The sequence below is a fragment of the Oncorhynchus keta genome, chromosome 19 (assembly GCF_023373465.1).
Source record: "Oncorhynchus keta strain PuntledgeMale-10-30-2019 chromosome 19, Oket_V2, whole genome shotgun sequence".
Taxonomy (NCBI): Eukaryota; Metazoa; Chordata; class Actinopteri; order Salmoniformes; family Salmonidae; genus Oncorhynchus; species Oncorhynchus keta.
Genome location: NC_068439.1, coordinates 45,919,264 through 45,936,562, shown reverse-complemented (window position 1 = coordinate 45,936,562; position 17,299 = coordinate 45,919,264). Strand labels below are relative to the sequence as shown.

The 17,299-nt window shown below is 46.6% G+C and overlaps 1 protein-coding gene across 5 annotated transcripts in view; it reads left to right on the top strand.

Moving 5' to 3' along the window:
• LOC118398374 (SAM and SH3 domain-containing protein 1) overlaps positions 1–17,299 on the top strand; it is a 328,711-nt gene that overhangs the window by 260,977 nt on the left and 50,435 nt on the right. For all 5 annotated transcript variants that reach the window (XM_052470650.1, XM_035793644.2, XM_052470653.1 and 2 more), the window contains exons 3-4: positions 12,738–12,788; positions 13,037–13,086. In XM_052470650.1, coding sequence (XP_052326610.1) covers positions 12,738–12,788; positions 13,037–13,086 — 101 coding nt within the window. The remainder of the gene's footprint in view (positions 1–12,737; positions 12,789–13,036; positions 13,087–17,299) is intronic.

The following is a 17,299-nucleotide window of genomic DNA, read 5'->3' as shown; positions in this document are numbered from 1 at the left end:
GTCTCGGTCGAGTGACCCGTCTTGGACGCTCTAAGAAGGCTACGCACCCAATGCAATTGGTACACTTCCCAAATGTCTGTTCAATTAAAATGCTGCAGGTCAAAAGTCCGGTGCCACATTTTCCTAATGGAAAACCTGGTGTGCGTGTGTTTTGTGTTTCCATGTGTGTGCTTACAAGTGTGTGAGAAGATGAGTGAAGTGGGTCACCTCTGCACGTATTGGGAAGGTTCCATCCTGGGATGGGACAGAACTGGGCCCTGGGGGCCCGGGGCGGCCTGGAGTTGGTCAGGGAAGCGTAGTGAGCATCTCTTAAAGGGAAAGCTGGAACAGGAGGAAAAGAAGAAGAAGGAGGATAAGAGAGCCTGCAGCTGTCTGTCCCCCCTGCACAACTTGGCAAGAAAGAGGGGGAGGAACAGAGAGAACATAGCAGATATGGTGTCAGAACTAGGCTTGGGAGGTATACCGTACATACCGTTTACTGGGGTATTTAGAAAAAGCCACTGGATGATTTTTCAATACAGTCAAAACTATTTAAAAAAAAAAGTTTTTCAATCGGTTTGAACGTTTGCAGCGGCCTTTTAAGTTAACACTTGCAGTCAACGTGTGCAATACGTTAGGAGATAAAGCAGGTTGCTTCCTTCATTTCACCGGTCACATTTGACATGATGAAGCTTACGTAGTTCCCCAGAACAGTTGAGCCAGTCACGTGTTCGTTTGTCAATAGCACAAGGGCTGAAGCTGGAGCTGATGAGTCCATATCTACGGGTGAGTCTCTGATGTGCGGCGCACATCAGGCGATGACTTCAAATTGTATGCTATTCTCTACTACATTTTTTGCCTTCAGATATCTTATAATGGCTTTCTGCCAGAAGTCAAGTAGCTCTGGGTGACTTATCTGTACAGTTGCCATTTTTCCCCCCTGTGCTTCCTACTAGCGTTTTCTTCTCCTCTGTTCATCTCCTGTCTGCTCTGTGTACACCTGCTGCTCTTTCTCCAGAAAAGCATGCATCACAACTTTGCTCATTTACAACAATTGATCTTGTTTACTTTTGCGTGTAAATGTACCCACTCACCAAAAATCACATTCGGTAGCTACTGGCTATGCTTGTATAACCTGGATTTGCCTGTCTTTGCAATTAGTTTGTTCGTTTTCGCTTGTTAGCATTTAGCTAACATGGTCTCTATTATTCCGATATTAGTTTGTGTTAATTGTAAGCATTCTTGGTAATAGAGGCCAAATGGGCTTTTCTTGCGTTTTTAGCACCTACATGTGTGCTATACAGGTAATATTGTAAATCCTGGGATGAGAGAAGGGCGGATGGTATGACAATGTGAACATCTGGATACAATGCCTCCCGAGTGGGGCAGTGGTCTAAGGTACTGCATTGTGGTGTGTGAAGCGTCAGTACAGACCCGGGTTAGGTCCCTGGCTGTGTCGCAGCCGGACATGACCGGAAGACCCATGAGGTGGCGCACAATTGGCCCAGAGGGGGGTTTGGCCAGCCGGGATGTCCTTGTCCCACTGCGCTCTAGCGACTCCTTGCGGCAGGCCAGGCGCATGCTTGCTGATTTACCCCCAGTCTTGAAACAGAAGCACATAGCAAACATTCTACAGTCAGTATTGAGTGTTTTCAGGACAGTTTTCTTGCCAGCTGCCGTTGCTCCACTCTCTCCCTAGCTGGTGTTATGTGTCTAGACTGGACCTTCACAGACGGTCTCAGTGTCCTTGGCACAATAGCTATGGAAAACTGGAACGAGGGAAGGAGAAGGGGCAGAGAGAGAACAGAGAGAACAGAGAGAACAGAGTAGTGTGTGAGAGAGAACAGAGTAGTGTGTGAGTGAGAGAGAGAGAGAGAGAGAGAGAGAGAGAGAGAGAGAGAGAGAGAGAGAGAGAGAGAGACGGAGCAAAAATATTAAGAAATAAAGAGAGCGTGAGAGAGAGAGAGTGAGAAGGGGTAGAAGGGGTAGAGCTCAAGAGGGAGACAGGGCAGTGGAAGATAGAGAGAACTATTGTGCCATATAAAGTGTGGCTGCCAGCCAGCCCTATCTAGGATCTCCCCGAGGAGCAATAGGAGTGAGTTAGATAAGGTCATTATGTTAAAATGGAGGATACGGACATTAAATGGGCTGGCATTTAGACATCCACGCTGGGACATGGCCTTTCAGGGAGGGATTGTCTGTCACAGCTGAAGGGTACGAGCATGGTGGTTCTCAGAGGACTTCCACCCTGCTGCTTCTCTCCTGGCCTTTTCTCTCTACTGGCACTCATTGGGATCTCTCCTCTTTCTTTGCTTCTTCTTTTATGTTGCCTCCTCTCCCTTCTTCACCCTCCTTCTGCAACACACAAAGATCCTCCCTGTCCGGTCTGGACTAGCCTCTGGTCACTGTAGCTGTAACCCTGAACCTAACAGTCTGACTAGAAAAGTAAGTTGAGGTCAAGCAAACATGACAGTGGACATTGGAAGACTGTTCCTCTGTAGTGAGAAAGGCCATAGGGCAATGTTCTTTAATTCTGGTCCTGGAGACACACACGGCATGTATGCTTTTGTTCCAGCCCAGTACCAACACACCTGACCAGATTTGACTAATCAATGTCTTTGATGTACCGTGGGTCTTCATGACCAGGATTAAGGACCACTTCCCTAGGTGAGTCTGAGAAGTGTTTGGACCACTGCAGGCTGTAGTGGTCTGTAGACTACTGACTGAGACCACAGAGCTGAAGTTGCCCCTGGAAAAACCCTTTGGAATCCGCTTATGGCTGTGGTTAAGTATTTGTCGTTAGAGCAAAACCATAGCCGCTCCGTGTTTCTCTTTTTGTTCCCTTCAACTCACTTTCTGTTAGCCTCATAATGAGTTCACCATGTCTCAATATCACATACTTGATAAAGATCCAGTTTGCTTTATTTTGTCTCTCTCCCTCACTTCTCCTCCAGACATCTTGCAACACATGAAACCTTTCAGGGGGGTGTTGCACAAACCAAACAAAATGGCTAGTTAATTTGATTTGTGAAACACTTACCCCAACCCCAGGGGCTTGTCCTGTGCCCTGATGACAGCAGTGGGATCTTGGCTGTGTTCCATAAGCTCTTGATGCAGGCTCTCTCTGTGATGACTATCAGTGTACCCTCTTCCTGTCTGACCGTTGCTCGGCTAGTCCCCCGTCTTCATTTTAGCTTTATGAGCAGCCAGAACACAATAGGTTAAGCAAACACCCCTCTTGGAATGAGGGCTATGGATTAACTCCATCACACACAGTCGCCTAGCTGCCTTAGAGACCCACTGACTGTGCGGCTTTCTCTTCCTGCTTGATTCAAATTGATTGGTTTGGCCAAGAACAGTTAAGCTCCACTGGTGATTCTAATAGGTGCCATTCTAACAAGAGTGAGCATTAAACAGTGGTATCTTCTTGTTGTCATTATATAGAAAAGCCACTTCTTTGAAACCTATTTCTGTTCCAGTCTCACTCTTGTCTCTCTATTGTCCTGTCTGTTGCCCGGATGTGGCAGGGCTTGAAAACTAGTACGAACTACAAAGGGAAACCGAGCCACGAGCTGCCCAGTGACGCAAGCCTACCAGACGAGCTAAATGCCTTTTATGCTGGCTTCGATCCAAGCAACACAGCTCCAGCTGTTCTGGGTGACTGTATGATAATGCTCTGGGTGGCCGATGTGAGAAAGACCTTTAAAGAGGTCAACATTCACAAAGCCGTGGGGCCAGATGGATTACCAGGATGTGTACTCAAAGCATGCGTGGACCAAATGGCAAGTGTCTTCACTGACATTTTCAACCTCTCCCTGACCGGGTCTGTAATACCTACATTTTTCAAGCAGACCACTATAGTCCATGTGCCCAAGGAAGCGAAGGTAGCCTGCCTAATTGATTACCACCCCGTAGCACTCACGTCGATAGCCATGAAGTGCTTTTAAAAGCTGGCCATGGCTCACAATCAACACCATTATCCCAGAAACCCTAGACCCACCCCAATTTGCATACTGCCCCAACAGATCCACAGAGGACACATTCACACTCCACACTGCCCTTTCCCACCGGGACAAAAGGAACACCTATGTGAGAATTCTGTTAATTGACTTCAGCTCAGCGTTCAACACCATAGTTCCCACAAAGCTCATTACTAAGCTAAGGACCCTGGGACTAAACACCTCCCTCTGCAACTGAATCCTGGACTTCCTGACGGGCCGCCTCCAGGTGGTAAGGGCAGGCAACAACATGTCTGCTACGCTGAGCCTCAATACTTGTTTCCCCTCAGGGGTGTGTGCTTAGTCCCCTCCTGTACTCCCTGTTCACCCACGACTTCATGGCCAGGCACGACTCCAACACCATCATTAAGTTTTCTGACGACACAGTGGTAGGTCTGATCACCCACAATGATTAGACAGCCTATAGGTAGGAGGTCAGAGACCTGGCAGTGTGGTGCCAGGACAACAACCTCACCCTCAATGTGAGCAAGACAAATGAGCTGATCGTGGACTACAGGAAAAGGCGGGCCAAACAGACCCCTATTAACAACGATGGGGATGTAGGGAAGCGGGTCGAGAGTTTCGAGTTTCTTGGTGTCCACATCACCAACGAACTATCATGGTCCAAACACACCAAGACAGTCGTGAAGCTTTTACCCCTCAGGAGACTGAAAATATTTGGCACGGTCCCCAGATCCTCAAAAAGTTCTATAGCTGCACCATCAAGAGTATCCTGACTGGTTGCATCACCGCCTAGTGTGGTAATTGCGCGACATATGACCTTAAGGCGCTATAGAGGGTAGTGTGTACGGCCCAAAACATCACTGGGGCCATGCTTCCTGCCACCCAGGATCTATATACTAGGCGGTGTCAGAAGAAAACCCCAAAAATTGTCAGAAACTCCAGTCACCCAAGTCATAGGCTGTTTTCTCTGCTACCGCATGGCAAACGGTACCGTAGAGCCGAGTGTATGACTAAAAGGCTCCTTAGCACTTTCTTCCCCCAAGCCACAAGACTGCTGAACAATTAATCAAATGGCTACCGGATTATTTACGTTGACCCCCCAATCAATTTGTTTTTTTACACTGCTGCTACTCGCTGTTTATTATCTATGCATAGTCACTCTACCCCTACCTACATGTACAAATGATCTCTAACCTGTACCCCGCACATTGACTCTGTATATAACCTCGTTATTGTTATTTTAATGTGTTACTTTTTTAATTATTTTTTACTTTAGTTTATTTGGTAAATAATTTCTTAACCCTTTATTTAATGGCATTGTAAGTAAGCTTTTCACGGTAAGGTCTACACCTCAAGTTTGATTTGATTTGATTCTCAGTACATCAACTCTAGCCCTGTAATCAGTGTTGGATGTGTGTGTATATGGTATCATCTTAGATCCACTTAGTGCTGGATGGCTGCCTACCTGATTAAATAAAGGTGAAATAACAGAAAACACTGTAAAGGGTTTTTATTTTTTACTTTAGTTTATGCTTGACAGAGGTATTTTATGCCACAGAAAGACACTGTGGAAAGGGTACATCAACTCTACTGGAAAGAGGTATTTTATGCACATCCACAGAAATACACTGTGGAAAGGGTTGGTCCATACTGGAGATAGGAACCTTGTAGGGCAGAAAGGGTTGGTCGGAGGTATTTTATGCTGACGTATCCACAGAAATATTTTATGCTAGACGTATCCACAGAAAGACACTGTGGAAAGGGTTGGTCGATACTGGAGATAGGAACCTTGTAGGGCAGAGGTATTTTATGCTGACGTATCCACAGAAAGACACTGTGGAAAGGGTTGGTCGATACTGGAGATAGGAACCTTGTAGGGCAGAGGTATTTTATGCTGACGTATCCACAGAAATACACTGTGGAAAGGGTTGGTCGATACTGGAGATAGGAACCTTGTAGGGCAGAGGTATTTTATGCTGACGTATCCACAGAAATACACTGTGGAAAGGGTTGGTCGATACTGGAGATAGGAACCTTGTAGGGCAGGGGTGGGCAAAAAGTTTTGATTCCAGGGCCACATCAAGATTTGGAAAATGTTTTGGGACCGATTTGTTTGTCTAAAGAAATTAGCGGGCCAGAAAAAGGGCAGTTATTTGAAAGCGTATAGGACCATTATAATTTCTATATGCTTTCTATCAGGTTTTAGACGTTCAAGAGTGGCCTGGAGTGTTTTTTACCCAAAATAACCTGGGTGAAAAGAATGGGAGAAGAGAACTCGGCTCATTCCTCTAAAAGTGGGTCAACAATGTTATGACAATGTTAGGAGACGACCTGACTGGGTTTGGTCTCGCTTTCCTACTTTCTAAAAGTTCTTTATTACGTAATCCTATTATTTTTCAGGCACAATAAGCACCCGACAAGAAAGCCAACGCGTCAATGTTTTGTACGTCGTTTGAACAAAAGAAAGGGGTTGGCATTGTCGCTGCACTATCATATCAGGAGAGGTTTGTCTGTAGATGTTTGGTGTGGCTGTATTGTTTGACTCACTCTTGGCTTAGCTGCTCAGCAACTGGGATATTTATAGACTGATAGTGCGTATTTGTATGAACTGTATTAGTGAGTGCTGGTTTATGACGCTGGCTGGTCATTTCTAGTAACAATTTTCTTTTCTTCTGAGAATACCAACATAGTGACAATACACACACACAAATACACACTTAAGCCATCTCAGAAGGGAAGCGGATAGAGGCTCACAATGGTCATAATATAGTCTGTGTGTGAGGTTGTGGACCGTTTTCGGTGCAGCATGCTTGCCATAGACCTTTATTTCCTTTGTGTGCGTGTCTTTTCGCAATATCTGCAATTGAGTGTCCGTGTGTATGTCCATGACCACACAACCATGTGTTTATCAGTGATGTTTTCAGGATCAACTGGTTAAGCCAGCCTTTCTATCCCCAGTCGTATTAACTGCGGCAGGGTAGCCTAGTGGTTTGTGGTTAGAGCGTTGGACTAGTAACCGGAAGGTTGCAAGTTCAAACCCCTGAGCTGACAAGGTACAAATCTGTCGTTCTGCCCCTGAACAGGCAGTTAACCCACTGTTCCTAGGCCGTCATTGAAAATAAGAATTTGTTCTGAACTGACTTGCCTAGTTAAATAAAGGTAAAATACATTTTAAAAAACAACGGTCTCTCTCGGTTGGTGCTGGTGCCAGGCTCCCCAGCTGACCCCGGTGCTCCCACGTCTTTCTCCAGGGAATGCCACGTTTCTCACCTGGTCTGACCTGGGCCTCCTGGTCTGGACCTCTTGGTCGAACTACCCACATAGCAGGCATCAATGTGCTTCCAAAGCAGGCTGTGGTGGCTCCAACATATGGTCTGCCGTGTACTGGGGCTTTTCATAGTTAGTTTGCATGCTCTCGTATGTATGGACGTATGCTCTTGTGTCTCATTCTCACCACTTCCCTTCCCGTTATACGTTTGGGTCTAAGGTAGCACAGCACATTGAGTTTTAGTTTCTGTGCCCTTTGAAAAGTGTATTTATTTCTTTTTTTTGCGCTGTCTTTGAAGGCTGCTGGCCATGGTTTAGAAGTGTGTGTGTTCCAGGTTTAGTCTTGTCAGATAATCAGGCTTCTGTTTTCAGGGTAGACATCGTGATCCTCATTAGCTACAGTCCCCTGTGCTCTCTCTCTCTTTCTTTCTTTATCTCTCCCACTCCCTCTCTCTCCCCTCTCTTTCTCTTTTATTCAATACAGTCACGTATAAACAATCAGGGACACACACAGCTGATGCTGACAGTTTTCAGAGGTTAAAATAAAGGAGAATTCTCCCCCTCCGGGAGTGTGTGTAAGTGAGATCTACACTTCAGAGACCACAATTCATCTTGCAAACTTGATCCTGTTGCTTCAACAATAAAACGCATTTGAAACACAAACTTCGGAGTCCAACACAAACACACAGGCACAGTTCTATTTGTTTGATATCCTTTCTCTGAAACATAGCATGTCAACTTCTCTGGCTCTTATTCCCCGCTGAACCCTCGATATTCTTGCTCACTCAAAATCTATGTCACCGCTCCACTACTTCTCATATTTGACATGCACAAGGCAGGAAAACAGTTGTTGGCTTACGTGCCTTTTCTAGGAGATTGTTTTGCATTTCTGGAGCGGCCGGAATTAACGCCACGGCTCATTGTTGAAAGTGAGAGGGGATGTGGGTTTGTTTGTTTGTTTTTGATTGAATCCCCCTCCCTCCTCTCTCTCCCTCATTCTCTCTCTCTCTCTCCCTGTCTGTGCCTGCATCTTGGAGAAGGAGGAGTAGGAACTGAGGGTTGCTTTGTGCTCCTGTCTCTGTGGGGCTCTATCTGTTTTTTTTGGAGGAGGAGAGCTGGAAGCGGAGGTCGGCGGGCACATGTTTGCGTGTGTTTATTTGTGTGTTTGTGCTAATGCGTGTGTGTGTGCGTGCCAGGCTGGCGCTGAGATGATGCAGAGCGATACGTCTGTGTAGTCAGCGGGCACAGTGCCCATACACCAATGCGGCTGAGACGGGCATATCACCTGACACCCGTCACAGTGGAGTGGGCATCAAAGACCATCAGATAGCAAGAAAACATCAAACCCCGCCGACTGTGTGTCTGAGTCTGACGACAGACGGCCAAGGTTCTGCTTGCCTCGCAGATATATTCCTCTCTATTCAAAGCGACTCATCTCAAACAGCACAGGCACTGTATGCATAGGACTGTGTAGTACCACAGGAACAAAAGGACTACAGGTCCCCCCTAAGTCAGAGTAACTAGAGTTTTATGTCCTTGGCTTGGTGCTGCCTGCTCCCTGGTTTATGTGAATCCCCTTATTCTCTTGGATGAACATTCTGTTCACTCTGTTGACCAGCTCTTACCAACTCCTTGATTTACAGAGGGAGAAACTTCCGGACACCTACCACAACTTCCCTGAAGCGCAATACCAGAGAGGCTAGGGGACAGGCCCCTGGTGTAACCATAGTGATATACAGTAAGTGTAGGGTCCGAAGGCTAAGCCATTTACTTTCGTAGCACTTCAGCTGTACTTACACTGCCCTCAGGCTAGGAAGGTTTATAGCTGGCTTATATCACCTCTGAATAACTTACTCTAAAAAGCACACTCACTTTACACAGAGTGTACAAAACATTAGGAATACCTTGCTAATATTGAGTTGCAACCGTTCTGCCCGCAGAACAGCCTCAATTAATCTGGGCATGGACTCTACAAGATGTCAAAAGCTTTCCACAGGGATGTTGGCCCATATTGACTGCAATGCTTCCCACAGTTGTGTCAAGTTGGCTGGATATCCTTTGGGCGGTGGACCATTCTTGATATACATGGGAAACTGTTGAGCGTGAAAAACCCAGCAGTGTTGAAGTTCTTCACACACTCAAACTGGTGCGCCTGGCACCAATCGTTTGTCTTCCTCATTCACCCTCTGAATGGCACACATACACAATCCATGTCTCAATTGTCTCAAGGCTTTAAAAAGCCTTATTTAAACTGTCCCCCACCCTTTCATCTACACTGATTGAAGTGGATTTAACAGGTGGCATCAATAAGGGATCATAGCTTCCACCTGGATTCATCCGGTCAAGTCGAATGTTTTGTACACTCAATCTAAATGTATTTAGGAAATAAGTAAAAGTACTGACAGAGACAGAAAGACAGACAGTTCTCTCTGTCACACTTCCTCCAATTGTAATCTCTCCATATGTTTTCAGCAGAGGAAAAGGACATTGAGAAACAGCCAATCCTGCCGATGTAATTTCCTCCTCCCGGATGACTTCTGGGAAATTATGTAGTCCAGGGACCGATCTAGGAACAGTTTCACTCATCCCCTGTCCAAGGCCTGCTCATCTGGGTGTGGTGTTACGACTGACCAGGAAGCTTATGCAGAATCCCCCTTTATTTCCTGTATCCTCCTCCCTAAAGGAAGTGTGAGTCTTACTAACCTCTCTGATTGGCTGCCACCGTACGTTTCACGTACCACTTCCTGATTAGCGTTGTGGATTTCCCACACATGCCCCAACAGAATACTCAGTACTCATTGTAGATAATCTGTCCTTAGTCATTACAAGAAAAACTATCACAAAAACCAAACCCAAATCCGCATCCAAACCCCAGTAAGAGTTATCACGGCTCAGCACAACACTGAAGGCAAATCTCCATGGTTTCACTGTCAAGCCCTATTAGTCCTATGGAGAGGAGGAAAGGGATTGAGTCATCAGATTTCAGAAATATCATAGGACTCTGTTCTTTGATTAATGACTTCAGAAAGAAAAGGAGGGAACATGCCCCGATCCACATCAATGGGACTGTAGTAGAGATAGGCATGAGTTTTATGTTCCTCGACATCCACATCATAGAGGACTTGTCATGGACCAACAACACCACCAGTCTTGTCAACAGGGCGCAACAACGTCTCTTCTTCCAAAGGCGGCGGAATAAATTTGTTATGCCGCCCCATGTCCTCTCCAAATACTTCCACTGTACCACCGCTGTACCTGCGGGTGCGGACGGCGCAATACCGTACTTGGCAGTGATTCAGCCCAACAGGATGCTCTCGATGGTGAATCTGTAGAAGCTCGTGAGGGTCTTAGGGGCCAAGCTGAATTTCTTCAGCCTCCTGAGCTTGAAGATGCATTGTTCCCCCTTGTTCACCACAATGTCTGTGTGAAGGGATCATTTCAGATTGTCAATGATGTGAAGGCTGAGGAACTGTAGTGCGATGCAGTACTTTAGACCACTGCACCGCTCGGGAGGCCGTAGTGCTTGGCCACGCAGTCGTGGGTGAACAGGGAGTACAGGATGGGCTGAGCACGCACCCCTGTGAGGCCCCAGTGTTGAGGATCAGCTTGGCGGAGGTGTGGTTGACTACCGTCACTACTTGAGGTCAGTCTGTCAGAAAGTCCAGGACCCAGTTGAACAGTGAAGAGTTCAGACCCAGGGACCTGAGTTTAGTGATGAGCTTGGAGCTTGGGTTCTATGGTGTTGAAGGCTGAGCTGTAGTCGATGAACAGCATTCTTAGATCATTTAGGGCTGTGTGCAGTGCAATGGCGATTGCGTCAACTGTAGATCTGTTCAGGCAGTATGCAAATTGTAGTGGGTCTAGGTTGTCAGGTAAGGTGGAGGTCATATGGTCCTTAGCTGGCCTCTCAAAGCACTTTATGACGGCAGAAGTGAGTGCTACGGTGCGATAGTCATCTAGTTCAGTTACCTTTGCTTTCTTGGGTACCGGAACAATGGTGGACCTCTTAAAGCAGGTGGGGACAAGAAACTGGAATATGGAGAGATTGAATATGTCTGTAAACACTCCAGCCAGCTGGTTTGCACATGCTCGGAGGAAGCGGCTTGGGATGCCGTGCCATGCATTGTTTGCCCATGCAGCCCAACTGTAATGCGGCATTCCTATGCAGAGGGGACTGAAGGGTCTCTGTTGTTATTCCAAGAACTGTAATATAAAAGGTATTCATCTGAAAAAGTCACCAAAGCTACAGAACACTGAGTCTGTAATAAGCAGAAAAATGACCCGCTACAGGTTACCAAGCAGGCAGCATTCAGCTCTACTCCAAGCTTCTTAGAAACCACTGCTGGGAAATTCCCGACTTCCAAGTGTTTCATCTTTGTTTGATTAGAAATTATAAGGAGTCGTGGTAATAGTGTTCTATTTGAGAAAAAGAAAAACTAAGAAGCCCTCAGCTTCTGATGTCTGGGTTGTACTGTTTGTGTATATCACATTTATTTATAAATCCCTTCTTACATCAGCTGATGTAAGAAGTCACAAAGTGCTGTACAGAAACCCAGTCTTGCACAGTCATCTCTCTCTCTCTCTCTCTCTCTCTCTCTCTCTCTCTCTCTCTCTCTCTCTCTCTCTCTCTCTCCTCTCTCTCTCTCTCTTTCTCTCCCTCGCTTTCTCGCTCTGGATAGGCCTGAACAACAACAGATGCTGTAGCCAACACACACCCACAAACCCACACGCTCACAAACACACAAACGCAGCAGAGCAGCTCACAACATTTATGGGTCCAGAGAGGTGACACAGATCTGTCTGGGTTTCCCCCCCACTGTTTTCACTGAACTTTGGATGGGCCATTGATCCATCTTCATGCTCACACTCCTCTCTCTCCCGTGCGTCTCAATAACTATAATTAGTTTCAATCTCACCCTTTCTCCCGCTGCTACGGCGACGCATAGGCTGAATGCTTTAGTCCGTGATGGCCATACATACGCCTCTGAATACACCTTCAAAGCACTTCAAGACGGTTCATGACCTTGAGGTGTTCCCTGAGTGACGTACGTCATCACGTATCGTACGAGGGTGGAGTTAGGGTGTTGTTATACTGTATGTCGCCATTCTGCTATTTGTAGTCCGGTCAGTAATTCAAATCAAATCAATGCCAGTCGCCTGTTGTGTATTTGGATAGGTAGGATTCCTATAGCACCTCACTCCAACACTCTCGTCATGTTCTGGACCTCGACTCAAGTCTGGCAGGTTTTGTTTTGTTTGCACGTGCCAATAATAGCACGTGCATGGATGTGCCGGTGTATGTATGCACGTGTGGCGATATACATGTAAACACTGCTCGTGTTCTCTCCTCCTTTCTCTCTCTCTCTCCCCTGTCGGGGCGGAGTCTGCGTGAGTTCAAACTCACAGTCTTTTCTCTACCTGAGCGACAGAACGTTCATATGTTTTTATTTGTTACGCCGCCCTGTCCCTTCACTGGCCAATAATGATAACCTTGCACTAACTTATCTCTTCGTTTGCTCTCTCTTACAGGAGAATGTTGACACAAGCTCCACTTCCCTGCAGCTTCGCTCAGAGATCCAAGTAAGCCCAGAATCCTCTTGCCTTGGGTCACACCACATTTATACCCGTATCGTGACATCGGCATCACATGATATATATTTATAGCCTAGGATGTGAGTTAGCTAGCTTACGTCGGAGTTACATGCTTTGTTACATCAATGTTATTTGATCCATATTGATTAAGACCTTGGATTATGGTTGTCTTGAGTGGTACATCTATGTTACATGGCTGAATACCATGCTAAGTGCAGTACCTCCTCTGTCCACAGGAGTCCCTTGGCTTCAGCAGTGAGGTGTCCACTCCAGAGACAGAGAGAAAGTAAGGCTACAGGTCAACCCCACTTCCCTTTACATGTGTGACGGGTAATGTGCAATGCAGTGAATCTGCGTTAGACTGTCAACACACGCATGCACACACACACGTACAGTGGGGCAAAAACGTATTTAGTCAGCCACCAATTGTGCAAGTTCTCCCACTTAAAAAGATGAGAGAGGCCTGTAATTTTCATCATAGGTACACTTCAACTATGACAGACAAAAGGAGGGAAAAAATCCAGAAAATCACATTGTAGGATGTTTAATGAATTTATTTGCAAATTATGGTGGAAAATAAGTATTTAGTCAATAACAAAAGTGTATCTCAATACTTTGTTATATACCCTTTGTTGGCAATGACAGAGGTCAAATGTTTTCTGTAGGTCTTCACAAGGTTTTCACACACTGTTGCTGGTATTTTGGCCCATTCCTCCATGCAGATCTCCTCTAGAGCAGTGATGTTTTGGGGCTGTTGCTGGGCAACACGGACTTTCAACTCCCTCCAAAGATTTTCTATGGGGTTGAGATCTGGAGACTGGCTAGGCCACTCCAGGACCTTGAAATGCTTCTTTCGAAGCCACTCCTTCATTCCCCGGGCTTGTGTGTTTGGGATCATTGTCATGCTGAAAGACCCAGCCACGTTTCATCTTCAATGCCCTTGCTGATGGAAGGAGGTTTTCACTCAAAATATCACGATACATGGCCCCATTCATTTTTTCCTTTACACGGATCAGTCGTGCTGGTCCCTTTGTAGAAAAACAGCCCCAAAGCATGATGTTTCCACCCCCATGCTTCACAGTAGGTATGGTGTTCTTTGGATGCAACTCAGCATTCTTTGTCCTCCAAACACGAAGAGTTGAGTTTTTACCAAAAAGTTATATTTTGGTTTCATCTGACTATATGACATTCTCCCAATCTTCTTCTGGATCATCCAAATGCTCTCTAGCAAACTTCAGACGGGCCTGTTCATGTACTGGCTTAAGCAGGGGACATGTCTGGCACTGCAGGATTTGAGTCCCTGGCGGCGTAGTGTGTTACTGATGGTAGGCTTTGTTACTTTGGTCCCAGCTCTCTTCAGGTCATTCACTAGGTCCCCCTGTGTGGTTCTGGGATTTTTGCTCACCGTTCTTGTGATCATTTTGACCCCACGGGGTGAGATCTTGCGTGGAGCCCCAGATCGAGGGAGATTATCAGTGGTCTTGTATATCTTCCATTTCCTAATAATTGCTCCCATAATTGCTCCTTTTGTCAGTCATAGTTGAAGTGTACCTATGATGAAAATTACAGGCCTCTCTCATCTTTTTAAGTGGGAGAACTTGCACCATTGGTGGCTGACTAAATACTTTTTTGCCCCACTGTATGTGGGTCATGAATCGTGTTTATCCTTGCAGCATGTCCAGAGCTATGGTGTGAGGGGATAAGCGTCTCCAGATAGCAGCTCGTGACAACATCTGACTGTACACCCGCTGAGGGCCAGAGACCTTGGCCATGGGGACTGACTGGGCTCTTAGACAGGAGTTATGCAAAGGAGTTAGGGACAGCGGAGGAGACCTTACAGTCAGCCTATGGCCCAGTCACTGCCCTGTGTCTCTTGTGACTGAAACATAACAAAAAAAACACACTTTCTCCATGGTTAAGTCTAACTCCCTCCTCTCTGTCACGGCCTCCTTTGGCTGAAGGATGGCCAGCCCAGCTCTGCCTCGCTTTTCCTCAGTCCTCAGGCCCAATTCTATGGCCCTCCATGCTTCCTTCCTCCCATTGTGTCAGCTGGAGGGTAGGGAGACAGGGGGAGAGATAAGGGGAGATGGGTCGATTACAACAGGCTAGCGAGTAGGACGGGATGGGGGTATGGGTGGGGTACTGTTCATAGGTTCCTGTCCCCCTCCCCCTGAATTTCTGGAGTATGTGTGCGTGTGTTACTCACTGGGACCTGCCACCTCCCAGGTCGTCATGAGCCAGTTATCAAACACTCAACCAAGTCCTGTGTTGTTCATCACTATGACAGTTTTATTTCCTGTGACAGTCCTTAAAAGACGTCTCTCTGTCCCAGGGACCAGTGACGTAACAGCATTGTTTGCGTTGGGGGGGAGAGTGATTTAGTCGTGAAGGCTGGACAGAGGAATGGCTATAGGGACTGTGAGGGAAGTTCAGTTGAGAGTCCCCACTCCCCATACAGTCCTATGGTAAAATTCGATGGAGTTGGTCTGTTCACGTGACGCCCACGCGCAACCGGGGAACCACATACCAGACGTAGTATGTCTGCTCCCATCTCCCTGTGTGTTGTACTGTAGGAATTTAAGCTGGGACTGGGACTGATAGGAACCAGATGAATGACATTCTCTCCAGAGGGAGGGAGGGAGGCCCCTTGGTGTATATTTTCCCTCTCTCCTCTTAGGTTCTCACCCCCACCATATTATCTCTACCCTAAAGCCCCTCTTTGGAGCTCATTTTACCCTAGAGCTTTCTACCTAACCCCTTTCCCTCGCCATACCCCCTAAAGCTTCATCATTGAAAGGGAATCTTGGTTTCCTCCCTGGCATGTTCTCCCCCCCACCCCTACACATTTCAAGTATCAGTGACCCCTTGCTTGCCATTTCCTCTCCGAAGAAAAAGTATCACCCTGTCTCCCCTCTATCCTACCCATTGACTTGTGCTATTGCTGACAGCTAGACAGATAGACAGGACTTTCTCCTCGCTCCCTCCATTGCTTTCCCCAACCTGGACTAGACGTAACATAGTAAACGGGAGACTCAAATTAGTATGATATGTTACTTTTGGTATGGTATGTAGCTCCAATGCTAAATTAGTCCATGATGAGATTCGAAGGCAAACCTTTGGCTGCTAGACGTTCACGTTATCCACCCCGACCAACCACCCTCCTTTTGTTTTTACCTTAAGTTACTATCTGTCTTATGTAACCATATCAAACGTAACATATAGTAAATTGAGTATCCCAGATTTTTGTTTACTATGTTACGTTTAGTCTATGAGACCAGGCTGCTTTCTCCCTCGCTTTAAAGCATTCCTGTCCTGCTCTGGTCCCATCATCACCGTCTCCCTCGGGACAATGGCCCACAGGAGATTACCCATACTTCCTCTGGGCATATCACCCTGCCTGCCATCCTGCCTGTTTCAACCCTACATTGGCAGGAAGTCGGCACAACTCCCACAATCCACGGCATGAGTCTCAGAGTGAGGTGATGACATAGGGTGCTCAGGACACAAACGATCGCCAACGTTTTGAGGGACCAAATAGAGAACTTCCCCTTTGGATTGATTGATCGCCACACAATGTTGGCTGTGGAGAGAGACAGGCTTATTGTTAGGAAAGGGCAGCAAAGGTTACAAGTTTTTGATGGACATCCAGGGATAATGCTTGGTTGGCCAGCAGAGCGGTCAATTACTTTGATATGGTTTCAAAGGGCCAGAGTGGAAGTACACTGAACAAAAATATTAACTCAACATGGAAAGTGTTGGTATCATGTTTCATGAGCTGAAATAGAAGATCCTGTGAATGTTCCATACGCATAAAAAGCATCACTGTTAGTGAGCATTTCTCCTTTGCCAAGATAATCCATCTACCTGACAGGTGTGGCATATTTTAGAAGCTGATTAAACAGCATGATCATTACACAGGTGCACCTTGTGTTGGGGACAATAAAAGACCACTCTAAAATGTGCAGTTTTGTCACACAACATAATGCCACAGATGTCTCAAGTTTTAATGGTGGACATTCCTGACAGTGGGAATGTGCACTAGAGCTGTTGCCAGAGAATTGAATGTTAATTTCTCGACCATAAAATTTGGCAGTACATCCAACCGGCCTCACAACCGCAGAAAACATGTACCAACGCCAGCCCAGGATCTCCCCATCCGTCTCCTTCACCTGCGGGATCGTCTGAGACCAGTCACCTAGACAGCTGATGAAACTGTGGGTGTCAACTGAACAATGTCTGCACAAACTGTCAGAAACCGTCTCAGGGAAGCTCATCCATGTGCTCGTTGTCCTCGCCAGGCACTTGACCTGACTGAAGTTCGGCATCGTAACCGACTTCAGTGGGAAAATGCTCACCTTCGAAGGCCACTGGCATGCTGGAGAAGTGTGCTCTTCATGGATGAATCCCAGTTTCAGCTGTGCCGGGCAGATGGCATACAGTGTGTACGGCGTCGTGTGGGCAAGTGGTTTGCTAATGTCAACGTTGAACAGTGCCCCATG